The 19290-nt window shown below is 40.7% G+C and overlaps 1 protein-coding gene across 7 annotated transcripts in view; it reads left to right on the forward strand.

The window, feature by feature from the left end:
• LOC146967668 (rho GTPase-activating protein 23-like) overlaps positions 1-19290 on the forward strand; it is a 60493-nt gene that overhangs the window by 9417 nt on the left and 31786 nt on the right. For 5 of the 7 annotated variants that reach the window (XM_085762500.1, XM_085762502.1, XM_085762501.1 and 2 more), the window contains exon 1: positions 10113-10382. The exons of the other annotated variants lie outside the window; for them this stretch is intronic. In XM_085762500.1, coding sequence (XP_085618626.1) covers positions 10329-10382 — 54 coding nt within the window. In that variant the 5' untranslated portion in view covers positions 10113-10328. Of the gene's footprint in view, positions 1-10112; positions 10383-19290 lie in introns of those variants that run through there. 7 annotated transcript variants of the gene reach the window in all.

Consider the following 19290-nt stretch of genomic DNA (forward strand, 5'->3'; position numbering starts at 1 on the left):
TAAGTTTCCTCCAGAGTGCTTCTCCCCTCAGGGTCGTCCTAAGAGAACATATGATGACTGTGTGTGTGTACGTGTGTGTGAGTAGCCTGCCTTCTCTTCTTTGATTTAACTTAGGTGAATTAAGTGGTTCCTCCTCTAGCTACTACACCTGCTTCCTCTTGTCTTATCTCCACCACTTCCAGAAGAGTAAGTTCTTACATCACTGCACTAAACACTGATATTTATCATTTGTGACATTTTATTCCTCTGTAGTCAGTTAACTATTCATCGCTGACATCTTTGTCACTGCGCTCCCCGCAGATTACATTGTGTTCATGTATATCGTCAGACATGGGATGTTAAAATGTTCATGCAAAAATCCAACCAATCAAAAATGCACAGTGATGCTCAGTGGTATGCATCATGCTGCCAGACTGAGAACTGCATTATCACTCTCACACTTTTTCTTTACAGTTTGTGATTGCTATTGTTTTTAACAGTTGGTGTGTTGTGATATTACTGATACTCAGCCATTTGGATTCCTTAAAGTAGTCATTTTGTAAGATGAAATCATTTTTCTCAGTCAGGGAAAAAGCACAGTTAAAAAAAAAAATTAAAAAAAAAAATCAGGTCAGTCCCAAAGGAAAATGATTGAGGATTGGAAATGGCAACAAGCTACTCATCACGCATAGAATCATCTCTAAGGCTAAACCCAAAGTTGGGGATCTGGAAACGGCTGTTACTATGTGATGAAAGCTTAAAAATGCAGGAGTGACACATTAACAACTTCAGATCAGAGAAATCAGAGGTTCTTGAAAAGCAGAGCAGAAAATGTAATTGGCATATATCATTGGTGCAAAGTCCAGGAGTGGAGGTCAGCCTGCAGCCAGCTGTCAGATGTAATGGACACAGATGGTCTTAGGTCATTTCGGGGTTTTGCTGTAATATTTTTAACTTTCAGACTGCTTTGAAACTTGATAGAGTCCTATTCCTGTTTGCATACTACTAACGCTTTAGATGTGGCTTCCTGAATAACTACAGCCATTATGATAACATGGAATTTTCACTTGTGACCTTGATCACTGTCAAGTAAACTTCAAAATAATGCTGAACAGTATCCAGGTTTCTGACCATCAACTTCTTTATTTTAAAGATTTTTTAGAAACATTTATTACATTTAATTGAGTCTGTTATAGTTCCGTTACTGTTGTTTTATTTTGTTTTCCCATAATTGGCAGCTGTTCCAGTTATCTGCTGTCCTTTTGTTGGATTATTATTCTTTCATATCCTTTATATCACAACATCTAATTAGGATCAGTTCATTGGATAGTAAGTTAGTCTGTGATTGGTCCTGCTTGGCCTATGAAAGCAGCTGTTTTGAAGTGTTTATGGATGTTTATGAATTATGGATACATTGATAAATAGCAGCTTTCTGTAGTTGACTATTTCTTATTGATGGTGCACAAACAGCCAATTTTCTCATGTCTGGTCTCATCATCAACAACAACTGTAAAACTTTCTGACATGTTTATACCTGATGGAGGAGAGACATGGACAGCCACCTAACAAGTGAAAGGTGGATGTCTTTAATTGGCTGTGACACGACATAATTGCACCTCACACAACATGAAACCTACCAGTGCTTCCACATTAGCAGCAGGTGACTAAGCTGACCTGGAAGCAGCAGCAGGAGCTTAAAAAGCAAATGAATCCTGACACCGCTTGGGAGGTGTGCAGGTGTTGCATGTGCAGCAGCATGGAAGCGAAAGACATTTTTCAAAATGATTCAAAGTTTTGTTCTTCAATAAGCTTTTGTTGCTGATATTATGTGTTGCATGATGCAGACCATATGAGACTGTATTTGTACACATGTGTGAGAGGTGAAGGTGTGAGCGTGGTGAGTGGTGAGTGCTGGTGCGGTTTAAATCCAGCAGAGGCTATTGTGTAATGGTATGTGGGCCTGTGCTTTGTGAGATTGACATTGGCTCTCTGTGGGGATTAGAGATATTCCTCCCATGGATGAATGGAACACACAGAGACTTCACTGCTCATCTCATGGTCAGGTGTTAAACGCTCTTTCCTTCCAATGCGCTGGAATTACCAAAAGTAAAAGATAATTTGCCAAGCGCATTTCATTTTCCCTGTTCAAGAGCAAAGTTTCATGGTGTGAATTTGCATAATCATTATGACGGTGCACAAAGGGTCACTTTTTTCTTCTATTTTTAGTGCTCTTTTCCTACTACTCTGGAAAATCATCTGGAGGCTTGTCGTTCAATTTGCCAGATGAAAAAAAAAAACTGTGTAACATGATGAATAAAAGCATTAAACAGCATTTGTGCAGCTAGGTAATTTGTTTCAAAATATTTTACATTATTGAAATTAATAATACAAAAAAAATATGTAGTAAAAAAAACAACCAAGAATGGTACTTTAAACAGGATAGTTAAATGAATGAATATATTAACCAACTGGATGTGTGGTTGCAGTGCAGAGCTTCAGTCGAAGTATTTTCACCCTAGTTAGCAGAGAGACTGGATGCAGTAAAGTGGAAGAGACACAGTAATTAATACATATCTCATTAGTTGTAAGGGGAAATAAACACTGTTACAGTTCATCTTCAGTACAGTCTCAGGTTACAACATTTGCTTCCTGTTTGAGATATAAGCAGGTTTAACTCCATTCATGCACACATGACATTGATTATTGTCTTGCTGAGCGAATGGAAGCAAATAAATGTATTTCAAGAAATGCTGAATATTTTCATATGCCTCTACAAAAATAAGGCCATACTGCTTTTGTCATTATCCCCTTTTACCAAAGCATGTTTATGTATTTGGTTGTGTCTTGGCTTATAGGTGCTTTAGCCTAATGCTGCAGGTCAGAGAGCAAGAAGAATTTGGTAAAAGGTGCTTAGTGCAGCTGAGAGGAAATGCAGATTACATGATAACTGTCTGTTGCTTTGTTCCTTTAAAGGCCCCCTTCACATCACACATTAATCGTGAAATATTGATAAATTCAGCTGTAAATACCCAGAAAAGGATGCCAATGTGAAGATCCCAGCTGTCTGAGTAGTGTTTGTTTACCAAAGAGTCAGGAGAAGCAAAGATTTTAATATGGTGAGCTCAGTGTTCACTGGGCAGAAAGTTCCCTTGTTGTTGTGGTACATTTTGATATAAGACTGGGTTGTGTTCCTGTCTTTATGTGCATTGTGTCACTATGCATGGCTACAAACGTGACAGGAGGGTCCGGCTGTCCGCTGAAAGAGACGGGACCCTGTGATTTAGAGCATTATGACAAACATTGTCACCTAGTGTAACTTCAGTGAACTTCGGTGAAACTTCACGTCATTTGCCTCCAACTCCAGAGTGAACGTGAAGTCCGGAGATGGAAGTGTGTGTGTGTGTGGTTGTGCTGTGGTCGCTCACTGTGACACTGATGTGAGCTGATCATTGAGTCTCTCTCTGAAGCCACATAGCTCTAATTCAATCAGCAATTTACATGTGATCGGGGCCGGGACGACCCATCCTGGAGGATAGTTCAGACTCCACTGGACCGCTGATGATGTCACATACACACACACTCGCGCATGCAGCTGTGTGTGTTTCACATGTCACTCTATTATGTCATAGCATGGTCTGTTCTTCCTCCATAGTGTATATGCAAACTCCTCTGTGTGTCTTTATCCCAGTGTGTCCCTCTTTAGTGAGTGGGAACGAGTCGCTCCCATTCATCAGCAGCTAATGATCAGCTCGCCCCCTGTTGGCAATCCTGCACCACTGCATGTTCACTGAGGATTAGATGGATTAGATATTTAGCGAAATCTCCCAGTGCTGCTGTAAATAGACAGATGGGTGTGTTCCCCACCCTCCCCCAATACACACACACACACACACACACACACACACACACACACATGGGCACAATATCCAGCTTCTCTGTTGCCATGCGAGGCCACAGCATAACAGCACACAGCAGAATGCAGACAGATGTTCACAGATTGATTTGGAGATTATTTCTACCCCATTTCTACGTTCACTTACTCACAGTGTTTTTCTGTTGTTCATAGAAATTAGTCTTAATTTGTTGATGTAACACTGACATATATTATGTGGCATTATTTCCTTGCAGGAAAGCTGAGTTTTTTCAGATACAGAGTCAGATAGAGGTGTATACAATATTCATTTTGGAATTATTATATTGATTTATTCTTTCCAATAACTATGGGGAATTTCTTTTTAGATTTCTGAGCAATTGTACATGTGGTTATGCAGATGAAGATGTGGAGCTCTGGATGAGGAACGTACAGTGCATGTGTTCTGAAAAGGTCACAGTAAAAACAACCAAGTACATAAAACAGCTATTGTACTGTAAGGTCTGAAGGTCTTTGAACATAGCAGGTAACCAGTACTGATACATAGACTACCCATCTTCCCTCCTGTAAATTCTGACTCTCTTCCAGCTTTAAGGTTGAGTGAGATGGCGTAAAATTCACAAACTCTTGTAAGTTTAATGGAAATACAAAATCTGGCCTTAACTTTTATACAATTGCTGCGGTGGGATAGAAAGAGGTTCTGACCCACAAGGTTTATTTATAGATTTAAACCTTGTTAGCAAATTGCAGCAAATAGGTAACACAAGTATAAATAGCAGCATGTAGGCTGCATTTCCTCATAACCCTATGAGACTCGACATTGCTTTGAAAATAAAACTGTAGCATTATTTCCATGTGTCCAAACATCTAAAGGGAGGTGTAAACTCAGCAGGAGGGGCGATGGGGAGTAAGGACGGGGGGTTAAGTGCGGGGGGAGGGGTTTGAGGGGGGAGGTCACAGTGTACATGAGGACAGACACTGGGGGATGATGGGAGGGCATGGAGGTTGCGTCTCCACAGGCCCCCTGCAGTGGGGATGAAGCTCTTTTCAGAACAAGGCCAGATTAGTGCCCCCACATATGCACACACACACACACACACACACGGGTCACCCTCCTCCTCGCATCTCAACAATCATCACTTTCCAACACAATGTCTGGATTAAACCCTTACCAGCTTTGATTTTATTGGAGCAGAGGGGTGTTAGCATGAAGACCAGAGGACCCCTGTGTTCTCAGCTGTGATTTTTTTTTTTGTGTAAGAAAATGTTAAAAGAAAAAAGGAAAAAAGGAGCCTTTGTTTCAGGATGTTTTGGGCTCAACCAAGCTGCTTATCTCTTCTGATGAGAGATCCGATAAAGTAATTCCAATAAATAATCTCCGTTCCTTTCATCCACATTTGGGGTGATATTTAAATTCAGATAAAGACAAACACCGGCCCCAAAGAGCAGGAATTCACAAACACTACAGATAAAGATGTTGAGGTTTCTTGACTCAAAGCTCATATGAACAATGGGTACATTTTCAAATTGCATCATTTAATTTACTTAGCTCATTTAATCTTTAGTATTGTTTCGAATTTGATTTAGGATGATGAAGATGAAGGACTGAGCTGAGGTGAAATGTCCAGTTGCCTTTGACTCATCATTGTCATGTGATAATAACACTGGCCTCTTACAGACAGAGCAGCAGTACACTGACCAGGCTGTGACCTATATACTGATTTGCCAATATTATTGGCATTCCACGTTTAATTTCTGACGTTTTCGTCATACCTGTTTATTTGTCAGGTAATCATTTCCTAGGCAAATATATAGAAAGTCACTTAAGAGCTGACAATCCTAAATATTTTCATAATAGAAATTGCTGTTACATATTAATATTATTGGTAGAAAATAGAACTAACACTTTGCCTGACGTGTTCATTTTCTTCGTCCAAAGTGACTTTCAAGTGAGGGACAACACTAGAGCTTCATCAGGAGGTCAGATGATCTTGGCTGATGAGAGTTGGAGCAGCGCTTACATAACAGAACTGAACCATCCTCCTGTGGTCCATGATGCATGACTGCATGTCACAAGTGATGTAAGGGAGCCGGAGAGAAATTCATTTGCAAAGAGAAAGCTTGTCTGCAAACAGCTGTTGTTTGAGGAATAATGGAGACATCATCATCGTTGTCATCATCATCATCATCATCATCATCAGTGAGGGCACTTTTTTTTTTTTGTCCACATCAGCTCACAGTAAACCTGGCTGATGGGATGACACAAGTTCAAATTCTCTGAAAAGATTCTGGACAGGAAGCAATTTCATTAGGACCTCAATATTGGTAGCTGTGACGTGTGTGTGTGTGTGTGTGTAGTTCAGAGTCTGTGTGAGAGCAGCAGAAGGCCAGTAGAGGGTGTATGAGTGTGTATAGCTACAGTTTCAGCTGCTCTCTCTCCTCCATCTCCCCTATGATTTCATGCCCTACTATTACATAATGAGTCAGTGTGTGTGTGTGTGTGTGTGTGTGTGTGTGTGTGTGTGTGTGTGTAGTGTACATATATGTATGTTTGTGCGTACTCTTTCCTCTGCCCTGAGGGCACTGTCGGCCAACATCAGCATTCAGCTGTGTCTCGCTCGCTGACCATCAACGCACACACACACACACACACACATTCCTTGAGGCATAACAATTCCTCTAAAGTCCATAACACAGCGTATAGTCAGAAGGAGAGAGAGGCTGAGAGAATGTGATCAACTACATCTACCTGGGTGGTAAACTTGTTAAAATATCACACAGTTTAAGGATAAAATGCAGCCTTCATGTTTCAGATGCTTTGTCACCGATGTAACCGATGTAAGAAAAAAAAAAGTGAGCAATCAGTCATGGTGCATTTCCTCTTTTCTAAGAATGACATCCTGATGACTCCATGACATCACATACAAGAAGTTATTGCCCACATTGGATGCTTTCACCATAATGGAAACATTTTGAAACAATTTAAACAGAAATTTGATGAACAATCTATCAAAATGTTAATAAGTTCTGTATTTTACATGTCCTCTTCAACATGATCAGCATATTTATGATCATGCTTTAACACCTTACATTAAAGCTGATGTTTTGACCACTTGTAAACAAGTAGAAATTTGTCCATTCAGCATTTACAGACAAACTTCATCACTCCAGTATGTGACTCCAGTCCAGTATGTCCTCCCCTTAACTCTGTTTTTGGTCTTCACCAACTCCTTAGGGAAATATCTGCCTCTTTAGCTGCTAAATGTCCCACCATGTTCACCAGCTGCTCTCTGTCTGTCTCCTGCTTGCTGCTGGGCAGGTAGTGGACAGTGGCTCTTTACAGCTGTTCCTCTGGAAACAGCTGCCTGTTGCAGTGGGAGTGAACCAGAACAGTGACGTTGTGGTTGGAGCTGTAGGTTCAGCTAATAGCTCTGGGTAACACTTTATAATAGGTAGCCTACACACTATTAATCATGAATAAATTCAGAATTCTTCATTTATAACGCATGAATACTCATTATATAGTTTATAAATACAGTTAGTGCTTATCAATGATGAGTAAAACATTTTTTACAGTGTTTATAAACTACATAGCTACTAATCAGTATTCATGTGTTATAAATTATGAATTAATGCTTATTATAAAGTGTTACCATAGTTCTGTGTAGATTCATCACTACACACACCTTATTTCATTTCAGATATTGTCCTAGCAGAAACTGATTATAGCTTATTGATTTGATTCAACCACAAAAAAAGTAGAACTTTGGGGGTTATTTATTTATGTTATATAATTCCCTGCAAAAAAACAAAAACACTGTGACTTTGAATTACACTAAAACCAGTACAACAACTTTTGTGTAGTTTTGATTTGTGATAAATTCATTATAATGATGCAGGGTAGGATGAGAAACTTTGGATTGAATAGGTCAGAACTTCAGCAAGTCAGAATAATTTGTGTGTCTGTGTGTGTTTTTTGTGTATGGATGTTTAAAAAAAACAAAAGGAAGGTCAGGTTATATTGTAAAAGACAACATGTTCCTGCTCACGGGTAGTTGCTGCTGAATGGTGAATGTTAAATACAGTTTCTAAGAGATGACTTTGCCTCACAATCTCACAAAGGTATTTACGGCATGGTGGAGCTCTGCTGGTGGTGGTTACATAATATTATCAAATTCTATGGTCTGATGAGAATGACAGTCTTATCTAAGAGGGGAGTCAGAGAGCTGTCAAACAGGCACAGTTTTTACATATTTACACACTCCAGAGAAGTGAAAACACCTGTGAGTGGGAGCTTTAAGTTCACTTTGGACTTGAGAGTGACACAAAAGTAAACAGATATGGAACATTAAGTACAACCCATTCTCCAAAAGGATGTGGTGGTTTGGAAAATATTTAGCAAACTACTTGATAGCACCAAGGCAACGAACTGAGAAAATGCATTGTTTTTTTTGTGTGTTTTTTTTTTTTAATTATTCACCCACTCATATGTGGGCCTATATGGGTTGCAGGGAGACATGTTCCAACACTCAGTTTACACTGTCAATATGCATTATTGACAAAATCCTATGAGAAATCAGCATCTTCACTCCCACCGTGTGTGCGTGTATTCAACACTGCTGTTAATTAAGTATTTTATCAGTTGGTCCATGGAAGAATGTCTGTGACTTAACTGTGCTGTGTTTTTTTTTTTTTTTTTTTTTGGTTATTTGATCCCATATCTTATTTCTATTCACTTTATATTAAAGTGGAGTGGGGACACTGAGGTGAGAAGGGGAGAAAATATGTACAGTCCAACACTACTTATCAAAAGCAGGCTAGGACAAACAGATGGAGTCAGAGAGATATTGGAGGTTGGCAACAGGCAGGACAACCAGGTTAAAAGTCCACTGTAATAATCATTAGTTAAAAAAATATTTTTTATCGTTAATTTTATTTTCTTGATTACTTGATATTTCAGGTGACCCTGTTTGAATTCCAGGTGACCTGTGAGGTCCCGACCCCAAGGTTAAAAAACATTGCCTTACTGCCTTAATGCTGGAGACTGACTGTGTGATGAATCCTTGTAGCCCCTTGGAGATGGGAATAACCAACAGAGCAGAGAGGCAGCGTTAGACATCCCTCACTAAGTGCAAGGTCCATAAGAGTCAAACCTTTTCCCCAAGGCAGGAGTGTGTGAAAGACAGAAATGCCAGGATGGGAAGGGGTGGTGAGGTGAAAAAGAGGTGACTTTGGCCCTGTCATACACCTCTGTGATGTAGAAGAACATTTGACAGGCTGGGGAATTCGGAGGACTTGGAGATAACATTCATCATACAAAGCATTTGGCTGCACTCTGCCTCGATCCACTGTTACTGTCCAGAGCTGCACGGAGGCCAGATGGTCAGGTTTTTACACTTGCAGGTGTTGATGTGCAGGTGATATGCTCCTGAGCTCTTTATCTTACTCAGTGACCTGATTTGTCATCTGGACCTGCCCAGGTCCCGGCAGCCCAGAGACAAGTCCAAACATGCAAACATAAAATAAAGCTTATTAGGTACAGCTGAATTTTAAAAAACAAACAAACAACAACAAAAACACTGAACAATCAGCAGGAGAAATGCAAAATATTTTGTCCTGAAATGTTGTGTAGCCTATTAATTGTTGTGACAGCGCTGTGGTGTCGCTCTCATGGTGTGTAATTGAGTGCAGCTACACTCTCCACAGCGCTAAACTCATCCCCATCACAAACATCCTCTCTGTGGCCACACCCATCCTCGCGAAGACTTGGCGTCACCTTTTGTTGTAGCCCATTTGTAAGCGAGCTGGTGATGTTGCACCATCAGGACCTTTGTCAAGCGCGGGAGAACAGACACATCTCTGCCCCTCTTTACTTTCACAATAAAAGTTTCATTTACAAATAACCACTCTTTTAGACCAGAAACTCGCCTAATTACGAGCTATGCATTGCTCAAATGCATTAATGTGATATAAATTAACATAAAAATGTTTACGTCTCAACAGTAGGCTACTTTGTCAGCTTGTGTTATTAGCATTAGCTTAGGCTGCTGCAGGCTAAAGCTAACGTTACTACGCAACAAAATGCGCCATATTGGGTAGTCTTCTGATTAAAACATCGGCTTCGTTGTTAAAATTGAGTTCAAAGTGATATTTTTGAAGTTAAGAACTTTCGGTTTATGTGTACTTGATTTTTTTTTTTCAATATCCACAATGCAACGCGTTGTATGCTTTTACTTTGAAGTCCAACCTGCTACATTTCCGGTAGCACCGTGTCTAAAAATGGGCGCAGCTCGTAGCGGGACTGTGGCAGAGAGGGAGAGGAGGGCCGTTCGGTCTGTGGTCCGCACTGAAGCCGCTACCAACGCCAGGAGGACTTGAGAGAGGAAACACAAGTGTCCACGATGCGGACAGCAGCAGCAGCAGAGCAGCTTTAAACCATTTCTCCTGTCGGTTGACAAACACAGACGCAGAGAAACCAATGAATGGAGTTGCTTTTTGCCTTGTTGGAATTCCACCTCACTCAGACACTGAAGTAAGTCCAAAGTGAACACGCTGAAGTGTTTTTTTGCTCTTCTGTCATGACTAAAGTGTGTTTTATTACACTGTCTTCTTTTTTACCACCTCACTTCTTCGTTTCCTGTAGTAAACTGCACTTTTTTCTCGGTTGCCTCTGTAGTAATAGGCGAAACTTCGAGGGGAAATGTTTAGCAATGCTTTTCTTTCTGTGTGATAGAGGAGCAAAGTGGTAGGTGCTGCAGCGTGTGACAGTTTCCATAAGGCAGTTTTTCTGTACTTATACGTGGTACAGTAATTGAGTGTGCTTTGTTTTTTTTTTTCCTTCAACCGTCATACCTGTGTTTCCGTGGGAAGTGTCCGCAGTAGTGTTGTAGTAAAGACCACCTAACCCGAAACCGAGTCAAGACCAAGACCAAAGGGGGGCGAGACCAAGTCCAAGACCGAGACCAAATCAGTGCGAGACCATTTTCAAGACCAATAGCTACTGTATTCAGTACCAGTACTCATAATGATCATGTGGCTTGATATTACATTCTTCCTTAGCTAAAAAGAAAAGATCAATATAAAATCTAAACATGTTAAATTGAATTTGATTTAAGTTTGGGTTGAACAGAATAACAGCAGGACATGCTAAAGCCTCCCACTTTCTACACTGGTGCAACCAAGTTTTTTCAGATGGTTACATACATTAGGCTACATAAACCAAAGTGAAGGAGTGACAGAGAGACATTTGTGTGTTTTTAATTTTAATTTTAAAAAGATGTCACTACAGCTGTGGTCTTTAATGGTCTTGAGAAAAAAATCCCAAATCCAGCTCGACAGAGACTCGAGACCAAGACCAGTATCAAGTACTACAACACTTGTCAGCAGAGCGTCATATAACTGCAGACAGAGCTGCATGACTTGTCTCCTCCAGAAACACACTCAACGTGTTTTTGGGGCCTGTGTTTTTTTGGAAGATGATCTCATGCACTTGTCCTGTCTCAGCACACTCAGGAATTCAGGTACAACTTCAACCAAAAAAACAAAGTGCAAGGGGATGGGGTTGAAAAAGTCTAAAAAGATAAGACTCTATAAAGTTGCAGTGTGTTTATAGACTTTCCTGTGACTTGTCTAAGTTTGAAAAGTGCAAGGTGCAGTCTGTAATCTTAATCCATCAACTTGTGATAACAAGATGGAGTTTTGTTTGAAAGCGAGTGCTACATCCCAACCAACCGTCAGTCATGTCTGCAATGCCGCCCTTTTCTCACCAGCACATCACATGCTGCATTCTGCAAATAACTGAATAATTTTCTCCATGATTTTCTCCATGGGCTGCAGAGATGGGACATGGGTGGGTGAGCAGAGAGACAATAAGAAATTGGGCTGGAATGCATGTATTTCCATATGGCAGCCCACATACACACAAGACAGAAGGTACATTGTCGCCGTCAGTCTTCTCTCACTGCGGAAAAATCCACTATCATGACCGTGGAGGTTGAAATCACCAATGCATATTAATGAGGGCGGTTACTAATCTTGATTCAGACATTTTTTCTCTTGTCTGTCATCACTCCCATCAAAACATCACATTGTTTGTTGCCCCAAGCTCATGAGTTAGCTGTACACTCAGATCACAGATTATTAGTATGGGGTCGTGTCATGATGGCACAGTTAGCAGCAGTGTTGGAATTAGGGATGGCACAATTACTTGTTTTCACAATTAATCACGGTATTAAACGGCACAATTAATTAATCGTAAAGATTCCTAAATACCATCACTTTCCCAAAAAAGATTATGGTGGGACCATATCGGCAGATGTGCGCCAAAGTAAAGGTAGATGCACAGATACTGGTCCATTTACCTAATATAACATTGAATTGGTAGGAATTTAAATGTTAGAGTGTCATTTGTAATTAAAAAAAAAGATTAAAATGAACTTAAACATTTGGTATAGATGACAATTAATGACTTGAATATTTCAAACACTTCCCTAGGGGATTAATAATTGGTCATATTTTAATAGATACTTAAAGTATTTTGTCTAAATAATTAGTAATGTAATTATATTTTGACTATATTTGATTCTACACAATAATAGTGTTGTGGAATTAATTAATGTATAATAATCATAATACCGTGATTATTTCTCTGACAATAATCGTACCAAGAAAATCTATAATCGTGACATCCCTAGTTGGAATTTAAATCTCATGTTATGATTTGTGACATTTCCATATAGGCCATGTGTTTCTGAAATGTCCAGTCTGTAAACCTGTCCTGACTGCACAGACATGAGCTTAATACCCATCTGAGAAAGTTGAAATATCTAGCAAAGCTTAAATGACAAACCAATGGAGTTGGAAGATAAATTTACATAGACTTCACGGAGATAAAAATCTTACGTCAGCAGAGTCGGTCCAGACAGAGGTGATGTTGTAGATGAGCTGTAGACTTTGTGTTAATTTGCCTGCATCCAGCTCGGCCCGCGGAGGAACACAGCGCTTACGTAACCCTAACCCCAAACTTCACGGGGGCATGATGAAGACGGACAGCTGTGGACTTGCATAAGGATACTATACATACTATAATTGGCGTACGCGGACATGTTCCACACATGCACACTCCAAAAACATGACTGTGACCTTCTGTCGGTGAGAAGAAGAGCTCTTTTGTTCGCTGTGTTTGGCTAAACAACATGCTTTACAAGAGCAGGACCAAGGATGTGTAGTATACCATACGGTGCAAGAAACAAATGACTCATTTACTTTCCTGGTGCTGGTGCATGCACAGTTGGTGTGAGTTTGTGGTGTTGATAGTCTGCATGGATTCAAACTTGCAGATCTTTCTGGACTCGGCCTGATGATGAAGTTTGCATCACAGTCTTGCAGGAAGTTATGAAATGATCTTCTGTTTATCAACAACAGTTGTTGTGGTGACTTTTGTAGAAGTTTGACTCTTTTTCTAGACATAAAGATAGCATCAAAGAGACAGAATCTGTCATAATCCTACTGAGGGACGTCTTATGGTATTTGCCATTTGTTTCACATCCACCGTAATAAAACAGCTGGGCGTTATTATCATGTTTTAGCAGAAATAAAAATTGCATGTTAAAGCTAAATTTGTCAGCCGATGGAGTTAGCAGTCCCCGCCCTCGTCATGGATCTATTGGTCCTCGTCCCTACGTCACCACATTCACGCGCATCCCTTGGCTGCACACACAGCCCTTCATGCCGTTCTCTCTCCTCATTGGATAAAGGTTGTAGGATACAAGGAAGTATACAAGAAGTTTTCTCCTCGGCTTACAGCAGAGCAGAGTGACTGACAGACCCGTGTTTCGGACCAAACACTCTATGTAAGTGATTGTTGTCGGAAGATATAACTATTTAAGACTTATATTAACACAAAAATTCCGCTTACTTCTGCTTTAAGTGCTGTATAATGTGAAAGGTGATGGTAAAATGACGCTGATTAGCCATAACATTAAAACAGATGACTTAGAGTTGTTCCGATTCCGATACCAGTATCAGAAATGCCTCCAATGTTGCAGAAAATGCCGGTGTCGCACCAAAAAGTGATTGCTCGCCAAAAAACAGATTTCTTTCCACGGGAGCATGCACAGTCGGTTAAAGATTGAAAGCATAGTTTACATGGCTCGACAGCTGCTTTCAAACAAACACACTGACTGTTTGTCAGAGCTAATATCGATGGTGTGTATTTGTGAGACGATAATGCGCATTTTATGATGTAATCAAGCATTATATTAACTCATCCATTATCAATAATGTTATTTTTATGTCTCTGTGTTTGGTATCCAATATCGTTGTTAGATTGTAATTAACATGATTTAGGCTATATCTGGTTTGTGTGTGTAATAAAGACAGGCACAGAGAGGGGGGTTCTGCCTCAAAATGACTTGATGTCACTCACTAGAGTTATATTTAGAAGATTTGACCTTAACCAGTACTTTTTACCATTTGAAAAATCAGTAAAGTGCCATTGCAATGCATTGCAGTCTTACACTTGCCAAAAATTGATTCCAGCTCCCAGTGTTGCAGTGAAAGGGGTTATCTGCCTCAAATTGTCTTTATGTCACTCACCAGAGCTATATTTTAGAAGATTTGACCTTAACCAGTACTTTTTACTACTTTAAAAAATAGTAAAGGGCCATTGCACTCCATAATTTGGAGTTTTACACTTGCCAAAACTTGATTCCCACTCCTGATGTTGCTGTGAAAGATTTTCTGCCTCAAAATGTCTTTATGTCACTCACCAGAGTTATATTTAGAATATTTTACCTTAATCAGTACTTTTTCCCACTTTAAAAATGAGTAAAGGGCCATTGCAATGCACAATTTGGAGTTTTACTGTACACTTGCCAAAAATTGATTCCAGCTCCTGATGTTGCAGTGAAAGGGGGTTTCTGCCTCAAAATGACTTTATGTCACTCACCAGAGTTATATTTAGGAGTATCGGAATCGGTATTGGAGCATTTCTTAAGATGACTGAATGAACACTCCTAAAACAGGCCATGGATATGCACCAATCAGCTGATATAGTGGTATGACTGGTCAGTGTGAGCTCTACTCCCCCTTCGTCACGTTGTTTATTAGCTGTGCTGTTGGTGAACTCCCATCTTCAGCAGAGTCATCCAACTTGCCACTATTTACAGATGTGTGGGTATCTACCCCTGCCCCCTCCACCCTCATCAGATTCTGTGTGTTCAGTGGAGCAGGCTCCTCTTGCCTTATATGTCTTGTCCCGGGCCTCCCAAATGTTGCCCTCAGCTCAGGCAGGACAGGGCAATGAGTTTGACTTGGTGCAATAATCACATGAGTTAACAGTGTTATTTCTCAGTCTGTCAGCAGGTAGAGAGCTGAGCACATTATGCAAAGACACAGGCTTCAGGACTTCTTATTTTTTGTCTTTACGTCTTTCGTGGGAGCGTTGTCATGTTGTTCTCATCGTGTAGCAGTAACGCCTGTACAGACTTCCTCTCGACCGATCCTTGGAAAACGCCAGTGACTTCTACAGAGGAGTGTCTTATTTCATGTACCGCCATCTACCCAACAGCTACCGTGGAGACAGTAAAGATGTAGTGAGCATCTGAGCGTCTGCACCAGAGCTCGTAAAGCTCGGTCGCAGATCAGCTCCATAAAATCCTGAAATGCTCTCACTCCATAGCAGCGCTAATGGAAAAGGAAAGAAGATGAGATGACTCGGTTCTCTGGAGACAGTTACAGTCAGAGTGTTGAGTGCTCATGCAGCTGAGTGATGATGCTGGTAGATAAAATGTTATGGACCTGATGACCATACATGCTGGAAAAATTGTGTTCATACCACATCATACACCTAATAATATAGGTATTATTACAGGTATGTTTGAGATCATTTGTATCCATAAATAACAATAATAACTTTATTTCTATAGCACCTTTAAAATCACAAGTTTACAAAGTGCTTCACAAAACAATAGAAAAGAAAATAGAAGAGACAAGTCACAAGTGCGATAAAACCATAAGAGGTGGACCACCCAAGCGATACAGCAACACAGGCAAGAACCCAACAACATATTGAAACCAGGAGGGCTCAAATTGGATGAAGTTAAATATAAATAAAAGGGGGGTATACATGATAAAAACAAATAAAATGAGATACAATACGATAAGAAAAGATGGAATAAAAGAGTTAAAACCAAAGAAAGTGTAAAGTAAAACAAAGAGCATCTGAGATAAAATAGATCATAGGATGACATCATATAAAAGCAAGTCTGTAAGTTCACATCTTATGGTTGTCATAGCTGCGAAACAACACTTCTTTTGCACAACTATTCGCACAGTTCACATACAGGGTATAAAGTATCTAGGGTATTGATGTGTTGTATACTGTACAACTATACATTATACATGTTATATACAGTGAGATTAGATTGCTATATAGCAATTGAATGTCCTTCTTTATTTTCCTCATCATTTCAATTCATTTTTCTAAAATCTCTTTTCCTCTGCTGTGCTGCAGAACCACAGATAAAGCCTTATCTAATCTAATCTAATCTCAGCCCTATGTTAGTTACACATGTTTTACTGTTACATGTCTTACACTGAACAGCTTGTCAACATCAATAGATGAGCTTCCTCCTCTCACTCCTGCAAATACAGCAGAGTGAGATACACACAGCGGGCGTGAGTTGTTCTGAATAAATTTGGTGTACGTCATCATGCCCGCGCTGGCCGCAGGTGGATCCTGCTGACGCCTTTAGCGTTACATTTTTTGCTGGGTCACACATACGTGATGAAGGTGTTCTGTGGTATTTTTTATGCGGTCATTCTGGCCGGTTAAAAGTATGAATGTCACATACAGAACATAGTATGTTCTGTATGTGACTTTCATACATCACATCTCTTTCTAAATTCAGGCTCTTAATTTCAAATGTCCTATGAAGCTTGAAGGCAACATCCGTCCTGTTGTTCACTATCCTTAGATCTCTGGTCTTTTCTCTAAACATCCCATGAGCTAAATGAACTTCTTTCAACCCATGGCAAAAGCTGAAAAATACAGTGGCAGTTATACATGGGAAAACAGTGGTAATGGAAAATTAGTCAACAGCGATTTTGATTGATTCATCGCTTAGGCCTATGTCATTTGCCAACAAAAAGCTACATTGTGGTTCCATCATTCTCCAAGGAGATGATTCTTATCACCGTAATAGACTAAATGGATTTAGATTTTAGATTATTTTAGATGACAGACATTGGCAGCATTGCCAAGGACTCTGGGAAAATTACATGACTACTTTTCAAAATTTTTTAACAAGTGATGAATCAGTTAGTTATGTCAGTTCCATCTTTGATGAAAACAACACCCATAACGGTTGTAGTCCAAGTTTTAAAGCAGTTAGGCTTTTCTGCATTTAGATTGCTCCCACAGTTTACTCCCATAGTCAATACACACTGGTCAGGTCATTTGGAAACTGTAATGTAAATGTTTTGTCTGTCTGTGTGTGTGTGTGTGTGTGTGTGTGTGTGTGTGTGTTTTAGCAGATGCTGTAATAGGCTCCAGCCGTGCACTCCTGCTGGTACAGAGGCTGGGTGGTTGGATTGCATTGACTCTGTAACTGCTAATGGAGGAAGTCGAGTCCTATCAGCAATAAAGAAATGCGCTCTATCTGCAAAAGCAATATCACTAAGTGACTTCCCTAATTACATTGATGAAGTGTCCCAGTGCTAAGAAGCGCAGACTCGCTCATATTAGGCAGAGGGAGTGTGTGTGTGTGTGTCAGGGGGAGGGGCTGCTCAGGAGTGACAGGGAGCAGATAGCCCACTGCAGATGGGGAACACACATTGTTGTGTGTTTTTTTTTTTTTCTTCTTTTTTTCAGAGTTGGGACTGAGAGCCTTGGCTCTGTACTGTATGGCATTGGGGGATGGTTGGAGGGGTGGGTATGTGTGTGGTGGTACAGCGGGGGCTGGGGGGCGGTAGACAGGCTGAGACTTGCTGTGAAATTTGTGACAATGGAGCTCTGTTAAGCTGTGTGTACCGCATGTGTGTGTATGTGTGTGAAAGCGAGGAATGGTGTGGGTAGAGGCTGTGTGGGTCAAGGTTGAAAGTTCAGACATGAGGCCGGTGCAGCCCTGATAGCTCATGGTTCCCACCTCAACCTGTGGGGGAAAGGTGTGTGTGTGCATGTGTGCGCGTGCTTGCCTGCATGTGTGTTTGTGTGTGTGAGGTGGGGCGGGGTTAGTCTGCACACACTGGATCATTCTTCAACAGGTGGGCTGCTCAGGAATGTGTCAATGAAAAGTGTTACACAGCAGAGGTGGAAAGATGTGTGAATGTGTGGTTGTGTGTTTGTGTGTGTGTGCGAGGTGGAAAACGTAGAAAGGAGAAAGTACAAATAGGAAAAAGGCAGAAAAGAAAAACAGAAATAGTGCAGAAGAGAAAATGCTGTGCGATCGATGAAATAGAATTTGCTCCCTTTCAAAATAAAAGCAGAGAAGCTGGACTTGGGGGGGGGGGGGCAGGATCAGGTGCAGGACGTATGGACGTGATTTGCTCTACACATGCCCCCTTTCACCCTCCCAATCCAGAAAGCTCCAGCTGAATCTCTGTGGGGGGCATCAGACCCCATGTGGGCACCCAGCTGCTGCTCTGTGCTGCTGGGACCAGGTATACAGTGAGCCCAGTGAGCCCCCCCCCCTCCCAAAGAGATTTACTGTCTATATAGAATCAGGCCAGTCCAGTCTCTCTGAAGAGTTTGCGGGTGTGTTTTATGTCGTGCATGCATTGCCCACTCTCTGCTCTGATTGTGCAGTAATTTTCTCACTTTGACACTAAATGGGTGCATGACTCGTTTCAAAGAGCAATGTGTTTCCATGCACAGTTTAATTATTCTCATCATTTGTAATCTGTAAAAGATGACTGGGAAGCCATTGACCTCGATCCCCCCCCTCCATGCTTTGTGATTGTCTGATGTGTGAGGACCTCTCATCTCCGGCCTGGAGACAACAGATTTGGAACAGGAAGTTTATGTTACAAACAGGGGTCATTTGTGCTGTGTGAGCACTGATGGACATGAATCAGGTTATTTCTTGGAGGGCCCTTTGTTGCTGTGTTGTTGCATGTTATTCAGATCTGCTTGTTTTTTTTAGCAGTCACCAATGACTTGTCTTTTTCCCTCCCTTATACCCGTTCTGTCTTTTCTGTGTGCATAATGTTATTAAATTATTCCTCTGCCTCATTTAGTAATAGAGATACACGTAATGAAAGTGGTTTATTTGCTGTTTCAAAGGCTCAGTGTATTGGAAGTGCTCCTCTGCTTCCCTGCAGCTGTGTTACACTATTTTCAACATTAGATTTAGGGACCTTTTCGTCATACAGACAAATGTAGCTGGCAACACAGCAGGGTGTTAATGCATCCTTACAAAACCTGCTTTTGTAAATTGATT

Source organism: Trachurus japonicus, chromosome 19, assembly GCF_045865225.1.
Source record: "Trachurus japonicus isolate A0001 chromosome 19, Traja_1.0".
Lineage (NCBI taxonomy): Eukaryota > Metazoa > Chordata > Actinopteri > Carangiformes > Carangidae > Trachurus > Trachurus japonicus.